The sequence below is a fragment of the Rhipicephalus sanguineus genome, chromosome 1 (genome assembly GCF_013339695.2).
Source record: "Rhipicephalus sanguineus isolate Rsan-2018 chromosome 1, BIME_Rsan_1.4, whole genome shotgun sequence".
Lineage (NCBI taxonomy): Eukaryota > Metazoa > Arthropoda > Arachnida > Ixodida > Ixodidae > Rhipicephalus > Rhipicephalus sanguineus.
Window position 1 is genome coordinate 272,558,762 of NC_051176.1, and position 15,554 is coordinate 272,574,315.

Sequence of the window (15,554 nt, forward strand, 5' to 3'; positions counted from 1 at the left end):
CACAAATCCCCCCGAAAACGCACGGTGTCCCGCGAAAGCCCAGTGACCAGTTTGGAGGAGCCGCCAGAAATAGAACAGCAGAACGAAAAGCAGGCGATTACCTATATACACTACCAAGACTAAGAGTTGCATCACACTGACTTTTGATCAGTTGTCAGCTGTCGCTATGCCTTCAAAGCAGTGGATTTTCGAGAGATTTTACGACGAGGTATCGAACAAGATGTGCGGAATATTTTACACTCGCCGGCTCAGGAACGGACTGCTCAGCGCAAAAATTTGACACGGTGCACATAGAAAAGATGAAGACCAGCGCTGGTCCTCGTCTTTTCTATGTGTACCTTGTCAAATTTTTTGCCCTGAGCAGTTTATTAATGGCATACAAACTAGCCCAATCCTACACATTGCTTCGGGAACGGAGACTTACATGTGCAGAAGATAATTGTAGTTGACGAGCAGTTTAACTGCATAGTGAACGGCTACAGCACGGAATGCAGACGGCTATCGTACAGTGTAACAAGTGCTGCGGGCATGGAACATCTGCTCGGTAAAGTTGAAAAACTGAAGTTGTGCGAAGGAGTCAATACTGACGACTCTTCTAGCGACAGAGTATGCGCGAATAACTGCTCGATGCTCACATCACGGCCGATCTGTTCGGATTGTTTAAGACACCGTAGAAGGATGCGACGTAGAAAGATGCGACGCCGAAAATACAACTATCCGCTGAAAAAATTGCTCAGAGACGACATCTATTCAATGCAATCGCACACTGAGATTTCATTTACAGAGTTCTCGTAAAATTTTCCGATATTGGGTCAGTATCCCTTTAACCGTCGCGAAAACGTGTATTGTAAACATTGCAAAGCAGTGGTGATGTTTTTCGAGAAAGTGTTTTTCAATAAATTTTAGACAACAGGAGTACTGTTCTCCTAAACCTTTTTGTAGCTCGAGTAAGTACGCTTCTTTGTACACTATAAAGGCTTTTACAAATGTGTTGGGTTGTTCTTGGTCTAGATAAGACGGCAGCGGCTAAAATTGTGGTGGTAGTTATAAAATTTACGCTGAAAACCCTCATTCGCTTAGAAACTCCTATGCTTGGAAGTTAAGCACAATGTAGACAGCTCAAATATAGACCGAACATCGATTATTAGACAATCAATGAACAATGCACGCGGGCCAATGCACACAGACCTTATGCATATCCATCTAAGTAGTCTGCAAATGAGATGCGCGAACGTCTAATGATTAAATGATAAATGTTGCAGTTTACCACTAGTACAATAAGAAAGTTGCCGCGCAGTTGCCGCGAGCAACTGCGCGGTGGACCGCAGCGTTATGCCGTGGCAGCAGATGACGTGCCGATAGTGGCGCAAGACGGGACTGCAGCACCGCTAGTTCTCGAGACCGCCGTTCGGACCACCCTCCTCCGCTGGCGGAGATACGGAGCTTTGAAACTGAGTTTGTTCTAGTAACGTTGAGTAAAACCGTGCCAGCTCACCGAAAAGGCGGTTTAATTCACTTGTGCACACAGCGGGCGTCGCTTCACAAAGTGAAAAGGCTTAACGTGAGACCGAAGGGGTTGTTAGCACTTTTCAATAAAAATGCGCAGAAAAAAAAAAGCGGTTTGGTTGCTAAATGCACGTTTTTGAGGGCGAGTCTACTTACAACCAACTACTGATGTAACGACCATTTTTCACTGCATTTTCAAGTTCGTTATAAACGGGTTCGACTGTATATCAAGTGCTATATAGACATCTTGCACATATTACCAAAGGTGCTATTGGCATAATCCCTGCAAAGATGTATACCCTGCAAAGGTAGGAGACTCCTTTGGTTGCACTTAAGTTTTTTGGCGCAAATTAGATTTTTTTCACTACAATGATTATTCAAAATAACGGACAATTTTAGCGGTCCATTGAGATTTGTTGTACGAAGATTTGACTGTATTTTACGGTCTCTTAATGTCATGCCTAACATTTTTCATTACATCTTTTGTTGCATGGGCCTATTGTAAGTGTATATTACATTTCAAGAAGGGTACTACAAAAACTTACATGTGCTACCCTTGAAACATGGTTCAGTACCAAACTTAGCAACCTTGCTATCCATATACTTGGTACATGTAAAACAAAACAAGATAGTAAAATGAAAAGCAAGATGCTTGTTACAGTCAAGCCCAAATGTATCGAATTCCAGGGGCATAAAATAGTTTCGCCTATCAATGATTGAACAAACTTATGTTGAGCAATGCAACTCTCTTAAGCCTCCTGCCATGTCCAATATACCAGAGTTTCAAGCAGGCTTCGTTCTTGCAAACAATGAAGTTTACTGTGGCAAAAGTACATGCACCTTCCATTTTCTAAGATTAAATTTGGCTCTCAGTGCTTCTGAAGGCCACACTGAATTAGCCTGTGTGGCATGTGTACAATGAATGCCATGTGTGCACACGTGTAGTGTGGGGAGACAAGAGGTCATCTAGATGGAGTGAAAGCTTGAAACACTGATTTGCATATATATGGCACAGCCAGTTGTGACAATCATGGTGTGTTTCATCAGACTTCAATATTAGACCGAGATGCAGGTCCAAGTGCCTGCACAGGTTGTTGAGCAATTTAAGGGTTTTCATGTCGAGCAGCGACACCTAACCCTTGAACAGCAATGAAGGGCTCCACATTACGTTTTTGCCACCTGATTGATGTGCACCTTTAGAGCACACCTCATCAGAGACGTGTTTGTGGCCAGTTAAGGCACAGCCAGAGCAACAGTAGAGATGGGAGTGGCACATAACAGTAGCAGATCACTTGCATCACTCAATATTGGTCCTTAATATTTAATATTGTCACGGGTATGGAAAGGTGACTCAGGCACGGGCGCTGAAATAATGGAGGAAGAAGACAACGTGGTTGTTTTGGGTTGGAGTCTGGAGCCAAAAACATGTTACGGGAAGGATTTATTCAGTTAGAACTGATCGAGTTAATGCTGCACAGAGCCGACAGGATTGTAGGCCAACAGGGCAGCTCCAGACTCCAACCCACAGCAACAACGTTGTCGTCTTCCTCCATTAGGTGTCATTTCAGCGCCCGTGCCCGAGTCACCTTTCCATACCCGTAACAATATCAATAGAGGCACAAAAAGAGATACAGATCTGAATAAGGCTGAGAAATATAGATATGCAGCGTTCAATGTGGGAATTACTTGCCACAGTTGGGTCCGATATAAGTGAACTCAACAGCGTAGCTAACTTAGCATGGTTGAAAACTAGCATGCAATAACATGCAGCACTCTGGCATCACAGTATGCCTGTTATGCAGGTGATCAGACAAGGCATGCGCTGTGCAGCATGCTTAGAGAAGCGAAGTTCATACCACTGCATGATCCTTCCAGCAAAGGACAGCTCAGAGGAAAAGAATGTTTTCGGAGAGATCAGTACCAGACATGTCAACAATACTTTCAGCTCCAAGGAAAAAAGAAGTGCAGTAAGCACACAAGCTGTGTACATGGTTTCGTTGGCCTTGAGACCCATGTCGCAGATGTTACGACCAAAACAGCTGTGGTTAACTTGGTTAGTTGAAAAGGTGACAAACGTTGAAGGAAGAGCATAACGCATGCGGTATCGCATTCGAAACACTGTGCGATGAGCTGCGCACATTTTAAGCTTTTCGCGTTCTCGCGTGACATATATTCAAGGCTGGGGATGCGCTCACGCTTAACATTACAGACACATATTTATTTCTTTTTTTAAATACTGCTCACTGAGCCCAGCCTGAACCTTGTGGTCTCAAAACCAAGCTCATTCAATTCAGCAAAATTAAACACTGCAGGACCTAAAGAACATGTTCAGACAAAACTAATTCACAGAGCGCGCGCACACACACACACACACACACACACACGCGCGCACAAACTGAAAAGCATGTTGCTTTATTATAAGCTCTTAAAAAATATTCAAACTGCCTGCTGTAAATGCTTTTTATAAATTTCCCTTTTCACAGTGCTTCTCACATAATGAATGTTTACATCATAGTTCTGGCAAAGTTTAATGATTAAGCCGGTTTGCCAACAACATGTGCAAGCAAAAAAACGCATGTACTCTAGTGTACGAAGTCCCGACACAGATTTGCAAAAGGCTTTGGTAGCACATAGCACACTTTAATTTATTTCTTTTTGAAGAACTTCAAGCCCATGCGGGCTTTTATGAGAAATAATACAGCACTACAACTGGTTCTAGCTACACGGGTCAATTTTCTTGCTTGCAAATTAGGCAGTTCACCAGTTTTCCAGCGCGATTTCGGCACATTCTAGAAAGTGCAAGTACATTCATATGCAGAACTACAGTACCACGTGAAGGCAGTAATGTTTCCACACATCCCATCTAACGTACAAGAAGACTGAAGCTACACCCGTGAACAAAATCAATAATGTATTTTAAATTATGGGCGCCTAGCCAAGCTCGTATTGTCACTTTGAACCCTCCTGTGGCCTCAAAGGTTGTTGCTGAGCACGAAGGCCTCACCCTGCTGTGAGTAAGGATTGTGACGCCCGCTAGGAGGTCCTTGGCTTCCCGAGTACATTTGTTCATGATAGGCATCCAGGTTCATGTCCATATCTGGCCCCTGAAAGCAGCAAACAGATGAAAGTTGCTCACATGGACGCCATCCCACATCTTATCAAAGGTGCAACAGGAATGAAAGAAAAGGCTGTTAACATCTTTCCCTGCACCACACATTTCATATGCACAAGTAGCAATAGGCCATCTGGTACTGCAGCAGGCACATTGTCTTATGTAGTTTCCATTGATCTGATCGCCTGACATGGGTAGCAAAGAGCGAAGAAAGGTGTCAGTGGTACACCAGGGTGCATGACTGGATATGTGTGCACCCTAGCGACTGGAGACATCCTTGTACACTGACTATGAGGGTGTGTAGCAGTGTTGCGAAGGCGTCTGAATTATCGGGCATGTCCAAAAAAATCAATTGTTGACCGTAACCGAAATATCACAAATTCCCCAATGCTGCCTGCACACTTGTGGGCAGGCCGCTACATTAGCTCACATGCTTTGGGAGTGTGGGTCGCTTGACGAGACTTACAGCAAGGCTGAGTGGGATGCACTTTTGCACAGCCCAAACCTTCAAGACCAAATCCTGGCCGTCCAGTGCACCCGTGACAGGGCCATCAGGCTAGACCTGTCTGCACTGGACTCTTATAAAGTTGTATTCTCTTTCTCTCTCTCACATGACAGTTATTGCTTAATGAAACTGCTAGCTAGACAAATTTTAACCTTTTGAGTAGTGTTATACATGAAGCAAGCTCATAGCCTGATGATGAATGATAAGTCGGTCAGAGCTGTTACAAGCCTAGGTTGCTATTCCTCACACTTGCCCAATGTTACGCTAGTATTGCTCGCAAATGCCATGTCTAACATTCATTGCAAATCTCAGCAGCCGCAGTACAAATTTCATTAGATGTCTAAAAGCTCATGTGAAATGCAGAATGAAGGCTGCATGAAGCAAGTCATATAGCCCACTTTACTATAATTTTCACAACCTTGTATGAAATTTCCAGTCACTAGGAGAACTTTTTTATATACTGTAAATTAGATGAACATTTTACAGCCAATTCTGCTAGAGGCAAGTCATATACTTACAGTGCCTCCCCACGGTCCGGCATCCTCGCGGAACAGCGAATTGGTCAGCTCCATCGAGAGCCGCTTCTTATAGTCCTGTGGCTTGTCTTCTGACATGCGGAAGAGGACTGCAGCCGCATATGTGGCTGAAACACAAACAGTAAATGCTAAGCATCACATCAAATTCAAAGCTGGCACAGCCACTTTGCATGAGCTGGCCCCTTTGAGCTTTCCAAGTGCAGTATTACTGCACTTTCTGTTTACAAGTCAGAAAATATTCTCACATTTGCGTTCATGACACAGTCATAACTCTCAAGAGTGCACAGTGACATCTCATAAAGCACTTTAACCCCTTGAGGGTTTTCGCCGTACATGTACGGCAGAAGCTTCCTGGTACCAAAGGGTTTTCGTCGTACATGTACGGCATAGCGTTTATTTTTAAAACGCGCACCATTTTCGATCATTTCTCTTGCTTGGCCACACTTTGGGAATACGTGGAATTTTTTTCATGCGTCGATGTCTCTCCGTTGTATTTTTTTTCACTTCCCAAAACGGCCTGCCGGCTATCGTTCGCCCATCCGAGCGCGTTCGTGGTGCAGCTGGTTTAAAGTGCGCGCCTTTTTCGATTATTTCTCTTGCTTTGCATGTGCTGCCACGCTTCGGGAATACATGGAATTTTTTTCATGTGCCGATATCTCTCCCTTGTTGCTTTCTTTATGCTTCGCAAAACGGCGCGCCGGCTATCGCTTGCGCAACCGAGCGCGCCCGCGGCGCGGTTGGTTGGTTTCAAACGCGCGCCTTCTTCGATGATTTCTCTTTCTTGAAATGTGCTGCCACGCTTCGGGAATACGTGGAAATTTTTTAATGCGCCGATGTCTCTCAGTCTTCTCTTTTTTTTTTTTGCTTTCCAAAGAGGCGCGACGGCTTTCAGTTGCCCATCAGATCGCGCGCACGCGGTCCAGCTGGTTTCGGTTTCGTCCTTCAGGTGGTTTTCGCTTCTTGCGCCCGCTAAGCTGATGGCTGTTTGGTTTCTAATCCATAAAAAGGGTGACCGCTTATTACTTTCTCGTTTATTGCTCCCCGGGGTGCGATTAAATCTGTTTCTGTGCGGCGCTAAATTACACAAACGACGCCGCCGTGATTGCGTTTCCTGTTTTGGGGTCTCAAAAAAACTAACAACGTCTTGTTGGCGATAAGACGAAGGATTACTGTAGCTTTTTCACTCGTTTTGCTTTCCGGACGGGCACACTACCATAGAGTTTTCTTCCATGCACTCACTGACGCAGTTCGCTTACGCTATGGAATCTGCTGCCGGTGAGTCGAGCAGCGATTCTTCCGATGCGGACTATTCCCCAAGTGCTAAATCAGAATCTGATTCATTGGATTTCAGTTTGTTAGACAAGGATTTTTTGACGAGTTCAGATTCCGATGACGATCAAGGAACGACATCTGAAAATCGTGCGCGGCGAGCCATGATTCAAAGACTATCACATGCTGAAAAGTTTTTAGTGTTAGAACACGAGCATTTTTAACCGGAAAAGTACTCTGGCGCGCTTATTTTTGTATGTCTGTGAGCTATGTTTAATACAATGCATAATTTTTATTTATAAAAAACTGTTAAGTTTTTTCGGGGGGATTTTGCTTGATTTTACTACGAATAAACCATGTGTATATAACAACAAAAACGATTTTTTTTGTAACTTTACGGTCACAAAAAAAATTTTTAGACAATTTTTTTCTTAAATAGAATCGTCTGAAGAATTTATTTCAGCAATAAAAAAATTACACATTTTTGGACTCTATTTCGCGAAAAAATTCGACCCTGAAGGGGTTAAGGGAGCCCTGCAACACTCTTCCTAGTAATCCTCGAATGACCTCTCTATTGGGGACCTCATGGATCGACTGCTGCAAAACATTTGATTTTATTAAGTATGAGCGGAGTTGCAGGGATTTGTCATACGCCTTTAGCACTTTTTTGTCTCGACGAGCGCACTGAAAACACATGGGGGCAACAACAAAGGGGCAAGAAGCTATGTCGGCGTGGATCATGACCTTCAGCATTTTCTTTTTTTTTCTTCTTTGAATGCGTCTGCTCACTTTCGGTGTGATCCAAAGCGCAATAGTGTCGCTACTGTGTAATTCTAGCCCCCCACAGAGCGTGGCAGCACATTGTGGCGGCTGCAATAACTACAGTAGACTCCTGTTAAACGAAAGCTGAAGGGACCAGGAAAATATGTTTCATTTAACAGGAGTTTCGTTTACTGAGAGATGAAAAGGGGTGCAGAATTCAAGCACAAAACCAATCGTGTTAGAGGCAGTTGTTCCATTTAAGCAGCAATTTCATTTAAGAGAGTTTCGTTTATTGAGAGTCTACTGTATACAGCAGAAGAGCGCTCAAATCAGCCAATGACTGTGTCCTGCCCTCCGATGTCGTAGTCAGGCCCATCGTTCGCATAATTTGCTGAGAGAAGAGCGAGTGATTTCTAGCTGTCTCTGAAACATATTTGTAGATTCCCTGCTTCCCTGTCACATGCAGTGCTACAATATTTGGCTCACATGTTCCCATGAGCTTCGACTACCGATCATCAGCGTTTTATGACCATGTTCAAAAAGTGTTGCAAGGCCCCTTTAATATTGCGATGTTCCCAAAACGACAATGGATATGTGCTTCAAAGACATGTACAGAGATGAGATGAGACAAGACACACACAGCTCTGTCTTGTGTCTTCGAACTGCATACCTCTTTTCATGTAGAACCAACAAGCCCAACTGAGTGTGCTGACAAGTTTCCAAAACACTATAGGTAGCTTAACTACGGAAAACTTATGTTGAAAATATCCAGCCTCACTGGAACGTCCTGGTATTTATGTTCAGAATCAGAATTTTATAATTAAAAATTGGGTAATATAACAAATAGCATACAGGAGGTCCCATAGACTGTATCGGGACCTCCGGTACAAGAACAATTATGGGAATTTACCATTCAAAGCAATGATAGCACAAAATGGTATTCAAGCAAAAAAAAAAACAGAAGACAAATTATTCCATACAATAGTACAATTTTAGCTTATCACAAGGCATCAAGAAAAATGTAAAAAACAAAAAACAAACAAAAAACATTTATTCGCCTTCATAAAGAAAACACTGAAGGCGAATAATAAAGCAAACACACATGAATGTGTGTTGTGCACTGCTTCATCAATGAGTCACCAACTAGGCCATCAGTACATGTTAAAAAAAAAATTACAGCATGCCTACTCATTAGTCTGCTCGAGGTAGATTTTTAGTTATCTTTTAAATTGATGTAATGATCTTGCAGATTTCATTATTAGCCGAAGAGTTTTCCATATCGATATAGTAGTGAATGTTGCAGTTTGCTTACCATAGTTAGTGCGAATTCTTGGCAAGAAAAATTGTTATTCAATGCAAATCAGGTAGCACTAAAAATCATCAGGTTAGATGGCAGAAATATGGTTGACGGTAGATCATTATTCTGGTGTACTAGAGATTTGGCATTAGAAAATCATGAACTGCAAGCAACGATTCTTACAAATTGGGTTTGAACAATCTGAAGAGACGCAGTGAGTATTATAGGTGTTTCTCCAACATATTATACCATAAGCAAAAATGAGAGTGGACAAGAGAGTGGTAAAGATACATTAATATGGCACGTGAGAAGTAAGGGCATGTTTTAGTCAAGATGTGTATATCGTAAGCTATTTGCTCACAAAAAAAGATCCTGATATTTCAAATTACAATCAAGTAGAATTGCCAAGGAAAGAAGAACATGAACTTGCATGGAGAGAGTGGGGACCAGAATAGGTGGGTGGAATGGATGATAAGTTTTGCTGATGTGAAGAGAACGCAACAAATTTAGTTTTATTAGCATTAATAGATAACATGTTGATGTTACACCAACTTAGGATATTTTCTACATCGTCATTCAAATTACTGACGATAGATGAGACAGGTTCATGAGAGGCAAATATGGTGGTGTCATCGGCATACAGCAGCGGTCTCAAACGCGGCCCGTGGACCTTTCGCTAGCAGCCCGCAGCTTCACAAAGAATAAAGTATTGTGACTTTGTTAAATGGCAGTATTCGCATTATCTTCTCGCTATTGCAATTAACACTTTTTTCAAGTAAGCTAGAGAGAGAGGACTGGTCTCAAGCATTTCTTTTCCTGAGGCACCTTATGCGTTCAACATTTGTTGAAACATTACCGTGGAACAAAAACTACTTCAGAATTTTATTCATTCTGGAGATCAGTATTAATACCTTTCTCGAAACCTTCAGATATGAACCATTTATGAGATGTGGGAAAGGCAGTTTTTCAAATGGTAATGTTAGGTGGCATTTTGTCGGTAGTTATGTAGCAATGAAATGTCACCTTTTTTTAGAACATGAGTTATCCTGCTTTATTTCTCTGGAGTATTCCTAAAATATTATCACAAGTGAAATGAACTTTCAGGAGAACTTGCGTTTGGCCTAGTTGGTGCTTACTGATTGACATCTAGACCGCACAAAAAAAGACTAGGACAGAGGGAGGTACGACGACACAAATGAACTTTACCTTCGTGCAACACTTGAACAAAAACAGCGAGAAAACAAAATAGGCACTAAATGCGGAGAAGGTTTTGGCATGAAGTACTCATAAAATAAGCCAAGAGAGAAATAGGAGCCAGACTGATGGGTGTGGAAGTAATATGAACGATAGGCTGAGAAAAGTAGGGAAAACAACGGAGAGAAACTAGCACTGACCACTAATGTTGCTCACTTTCTATTACTCTGGGGCTCTCCCCTTTTGAACGTGTACTTGTTGAGACTAACTTCTTACACAGTCAAACTGATGTATCAGGCATAGGTATATGGAATTACTATTTGTAGAGAACAGATGTCTATCGGTTATAAATCCAGGGATGCAACAGGCGAAATAGGACTTGGAGCAATTTTTGGAGCAGGAAAAACGTTGCTTTTGGAGCAAAAAAATTCAAGTTTGGAGCAGGTTACGAAAAAAAAAACCTGAAATTTTTTGCCTGAAATCCCAAATTTGGAGCAGTATAACAAAGAAGGCTTATTTTTAGAAAAGAAAACAAAAATATGTAAAAATCATTCAACATCAGCTAATTCGTGCACAGTGCACGTGAACACTGCTATTTCAATAAAAGCAGTGTGTCTGCTTTTATTCAAAGTTGCTACTCGAGCTTTGAACTTTGATTCTAAGGCCGCGATCGCTGGCGCGCGTGCTATCTCGGCAGCCATCAGCGGGCTACGTGCTGCGCTCTCAATGCGAAGACAATGTGCAGAAAGAGCATCTTTCCCTGGAGCGGCCGTATTCTCTTACACAAACGTTTTGTAGAGTTACGAGAGATCGGATACAAAAGAGTTTACTGTCACCCTCACTTCGTATAACATTACAAGTTGTATTACAATTTGTTGCTGTCGCATTCATTGCTTCGTCCTTGCGGTGAAACTGACTTGTTTTTTTCTTTCGCGAGGGGTTAGGGTCTGCATCTCTGTATTGGATGACGATGCCCACACTGCAGATGACCAACGCGGCCTCCATTTCTGGCTCCAATTTGCGCAACTGAGAAAATTTTAAGCTGGTCAGGCATTTTGGCGCAGCGTGGCACAATTTTAACCAATTTCACGGTTTTGGCTCAGCTTGGCGCAAAAATAAGGAATTGTATCAAATTGGCGCAATTGGCGCAGCTGTTGCATCCCTGTAAATCCCATCAAAAAGTTTAGAACTGTACAAAGCATGTATAAAAAATGTTCACCACCAGTTTCGATTTCAACGCTGCGCCTCTGCAAATGAACTCCTCAGAACGGCACCGCAATGACTTCTCGCATCAATTGAAACATTTATCGACAAAACAACTTTTTTCAGATGATGTAACATAGGATATTTACCTGATGACAATTAAATGCCATGGAGGATAAGTGAGCCAAGTGTGTGTGATAAGTAGAGGCCAGATTTTTAGGCATTAGAAAAGCTTGTTTTAGGTGCCAAAAATAGGCAGGCAAAACAACGTTTTAGGTTTTCAAAATCGTAAATATGGGCACAATAAATTTTCACATAAATGCAAATAATTTCAAATGAAGACGTGTGTGACCTCTATCTATGACAGGAAAACAAAGATGTTATTGTTTAAGATGGCACAAAGGCACCAACAATAGTTGAACATAGCCGTGCTTTGTCCTGCACAGTTCGCAGAACACTGTCTCTTCTGTTTCCTGCACGGCGAGTCAAGTGTCCACTGTCGATTCAACACACTCCTGGGTGTCTTCTCGGCACGACTGAGAAGGGCAAAGCAGGATCAGATAGCCAGATCGCTAAAAGACCAGAAGGGAGGGATTCCTCCTATTGGCTGGATCGAACCACGTAGAGCCAATTTCTCCCCTGGCAGTGAACCACTGGTATAGCCAAGGGGGTGGGTACCATCCCTCTTCCGTTGCTCTGTCTACCAGTTGTCTGTCTAACAAATTACGTGGCCAGCCCAGGTCCATTTTTTTCGCTTGATGTCAGCTAGGATATCTGTTACCCCTGCTTGTTCCCTGACCAATTCTGCCATCCTCCGATCTCTTAATGTTACTCCTATCATTTTTTGTTACATTGCACGCTGTGTAAGATAGAAACCCGCTTTTATGATATACTGTATTTACTCGCATAATTTGCGCACTTTTTTTCGCGAATTTGGAGCTCCGAAAAGGGGGTGCGCAAATTACGCGGAGATTTCGCGAGCGCATCTGAAATAACGTGCAATATATAGTCCTAACACGCGCGATATAATACATTAAAGAAGAAAATAAATTATTGCGCGAACGAACAGTTTTTAACAGAATTAGCACGTACATTAACCAGCCAGATTCGGTCATGCACGGTCTAGTCAGAATCACTGGTTGAGAAGGCCGACTGAGAATCATCGCCGCGGCCGCTGTCGCCGCTTTCCCAAGGCGCGTCGTCCTTGGTTCCGTCGAGTGCGTTGAAGCGTCTTCTTGAAGCTCTTCGCGACAATGCTGGGAGTGACGAGGTGCCACGGCACGGCGATACCGGTGGGCCTAAGCTCTCGCACATATTTGAAAAGGTATTTTTCAACGGCAGGAAACTTTCCATGCTTCGGTCCTCGGAACGGTCTCCTTCCCGGTCTTGTATTAAAAAGCGAACTCTTCTGCGGCACGGTTCCCGTTTCCTTAGCTTGAATTTTGCCGAATAGTTATTGTAGCCCAGCGCAAGAGAACAGTGAAAACGCAACTGGCTGATTGCGAAACCTAAACTGCCTAAACTTCCGAAATCAACGAAGGCTGCGTCGCAGCGCAGACGCAGAGGAGGAGGGTCAGCGCGGGAAAATGTTGGCGCGACTGGCCCTCGCACGCCTCCGATGCAGAAAGTAGTCCATGCCGTGTCGCGTGCATGCATTCTCACGGCGGGAGAACGCTCGAATAGTTCCGACAACCGGTGAACAGGTTGGTACGGTCTCGGTGGTTTCCGGAGAATAGAACGAAGTAATCGGAAGAAGGGACTTCGCACTCGCAGCCTGTCTTGTGTATGACTGCGCTCGCCTGCTCGGTGAGGGCCGCGGGGCGCGGCCGTCCAAAGTTTCCCAGTGCGCGCGCGCCGGCGAGCTGGCTCGAGCGGGGCGGGGAGCGCAAATTATGCGAGGGCGCAAATTATGCGGGTAAATACGGTATTATAATCATGCAATTCAAAGGTTTTCGAGGTAGAATAATAATCCACAACTTTCAAGGGTCTTTCTTGTAAACACATCTGTCAATTTCAGGAGCTTCAAGGATGTGTACGCACTCTGCTAGCTTTCTGTAAATGAACAGGCAATATGAAGAATCAAACTTTTCAAACTTGCAGCATGTGGTGAAAAAATTATGATACACAAGTTATTCATGCTAGCATGGAATCTGAGATGTGTCACAGGCCAGACGCAAACCTCAGAGACCACAGTTTAGCACGACACATGCAGACTGTATAAAACAGAATTTGCAATCAGAAAAACAAGCAATGCTTCTTACATGCAAAATTTAATACACAGTAAAGTGTTTTTTTTTCTTTTTTTTTTTAAAGAAAGGCGAGGCACCCATACTAAGGGTGCCCCACCTTGCTAACACAGAGCAGAAAATGGACACAATCACACAGATTATGAAAGGGAAAGTTGGCATCCGCCTGTTTGTAAGCACAAGGCTACAAGGAAATCCATACAGATATTCTCAGATAGAAAAACATGCTCTTTTACGAAAAATTCGCCCTGGCCCAGGGATAGAAACAGAGACCAATGCCTTTCCGGGGCGGTCACTTACCAATCCAGCTAACTCTACTCTATCAATTCAGAAGAAAGTTGGACGACGATTGAGCTTCACCTCAAGAGTAGAATGCGATAATGTAATCGGGCCCTGTTCGCATCACCTTCTCAATCGGTAGCCTTCAGTTCGCTTCTTGGTAGGCACCTCAACCGGGCCGAAAGGAAAGGAACGTCTGTGTGAGTAACACTTCTTTCGTGACCGTGGGAAAATTGGCCACAATTTGTATCTTTTAATAATTATTTTTTTTTGTTATGAATAATATGATAGATACAGTGCAATATTATATATCAATATGAAGCTGAGTGATTGCACTTTCTAATGGTATTACAGTAAAACCTCGATAATTCGAAGGCCGCCGGACCGCGAAAATTCTTCGAATTAAGCAAATTTTCAAATTAACCGAAATGAAGAAAAAAAGCAAACAAGCGCTACAAAATGAAATCACATTTATTTTCTTTGCGAGAAAAAGGTTAATGGAAATAATCGGTGATACTGGACTGCTTATTGCGGTAGTTCGCCGCCCCAAGTGCCATGTTCTCAAACCTGCTCAAAATACTCAGCATTTCACTGTCACCACCGCTGCACTCGACAAAGCTGCGGAAGGTGTTCACGGCATCGACAACTGAAGCCAAAGCGGGCGCGCGGGCGGGCTCGTTATCGTCACCATCATTGCCGTCTAGCCCAGTGTCGACGACGTCCTCGTGTACATCAGCGTACGATGTTTGGACCCCCGCCTCAACACTGGAATACTCCACGAAGCCTAGTCCCTCGCCGTCGCCGGAGTCGGTGATCCGGGCGCACATCGAGTCTCCCTCGTCGTCTAGGCCGGACGAGCTGCAATCTTCATCAAGATCTTCGCCACCTTGTTTGCGGAACCCGGCATGTTCAAAACAGCGCCTGATCACCTTTGACTCCAACTCCGTCCAGGCAAAGGCAATTAAACAGATCGCTCCAAGCAGATCGATGTGGTATTGCTTTCCACTGTCGTAGCAAAGCAGAACCCGCTTCAACAGGTGGTGGCGGTAAAGCTTCCTCGTTTGCAGGATCACCCCTTGGTCCATCGGCTGCGATATGGCCGTAGTATTTGCAGGGAGGAAGACGATCTTGACGGCTTCCAGGTTTCTGATGTCCCCGTGGGCCGGGCAATTATCGATAACAAAAAGCACTTTCCGCCCTTTGGCGGCAAACTTCCGGTCAAGGAACCGCACGTATTCCTCGAATATCGCCGCCGTCATCCAGGCCTTCTTGTTGTGTCTGTACATGACGACATCCCTCGGAGGAAGGCGCGCGTTCTTAAAGCACCTAGGCTTACCCGCTCGGCCAATTACGAGCAGTGGAAGCTTGTCGTTCCCGGACATGTTCGCGCCGAACAAAATGGATATTCTCTCCTTGGGCTGCTTTCTCCCCGAGACAGTGGTGTCCTTGGCAGCAAATGTTTTCGTGGGAAGCATCTTGTAGAACAAGGCTGCCTCATCCAAGTTGTAGACGTCGTCCTCTCCAAACTCCTGAAGCAGCGGTGCCAGCGTACGCATCTGCCAGTCGTCAACGACGTTCGTGTCGGCGCTACCGCTTTCCCCGCACACGGTCAAGTATGTAAGGTTATTTCGCTCTTTAAATCGGG

The 15,554-nt window shown here is 43.9% G+C and overlaps 1 protein-coding gene across 1 annotated transcript in view; it reads right to left on the reverse strand.

Annotated features, from left to right (window-relative positions):
* LOC119378984 (armadillo segment polarity protein) overlaps positions 1-15,554 on the reverse strand; it is a 55,888-nt gene that overhangs the window by 6,172 nt on the left and 34,162 nt on the right. The window contains exons 13-14 of the mRNA XM_037648107.1: positions 5,642-5,766; positions 4,511-4,610 (exon numbers count right to left, since the gene is read on the reverse strand). Of these exons, the coding sequence (XP_037504035.1) occupies positions 4,511-4,610; positions 5,642-5,766 (225 nt within the window). The remainder of the gene's footprint in view (positions 1-4,510; positions 4,611-5,641; positions 5,767-15,554) is intronic.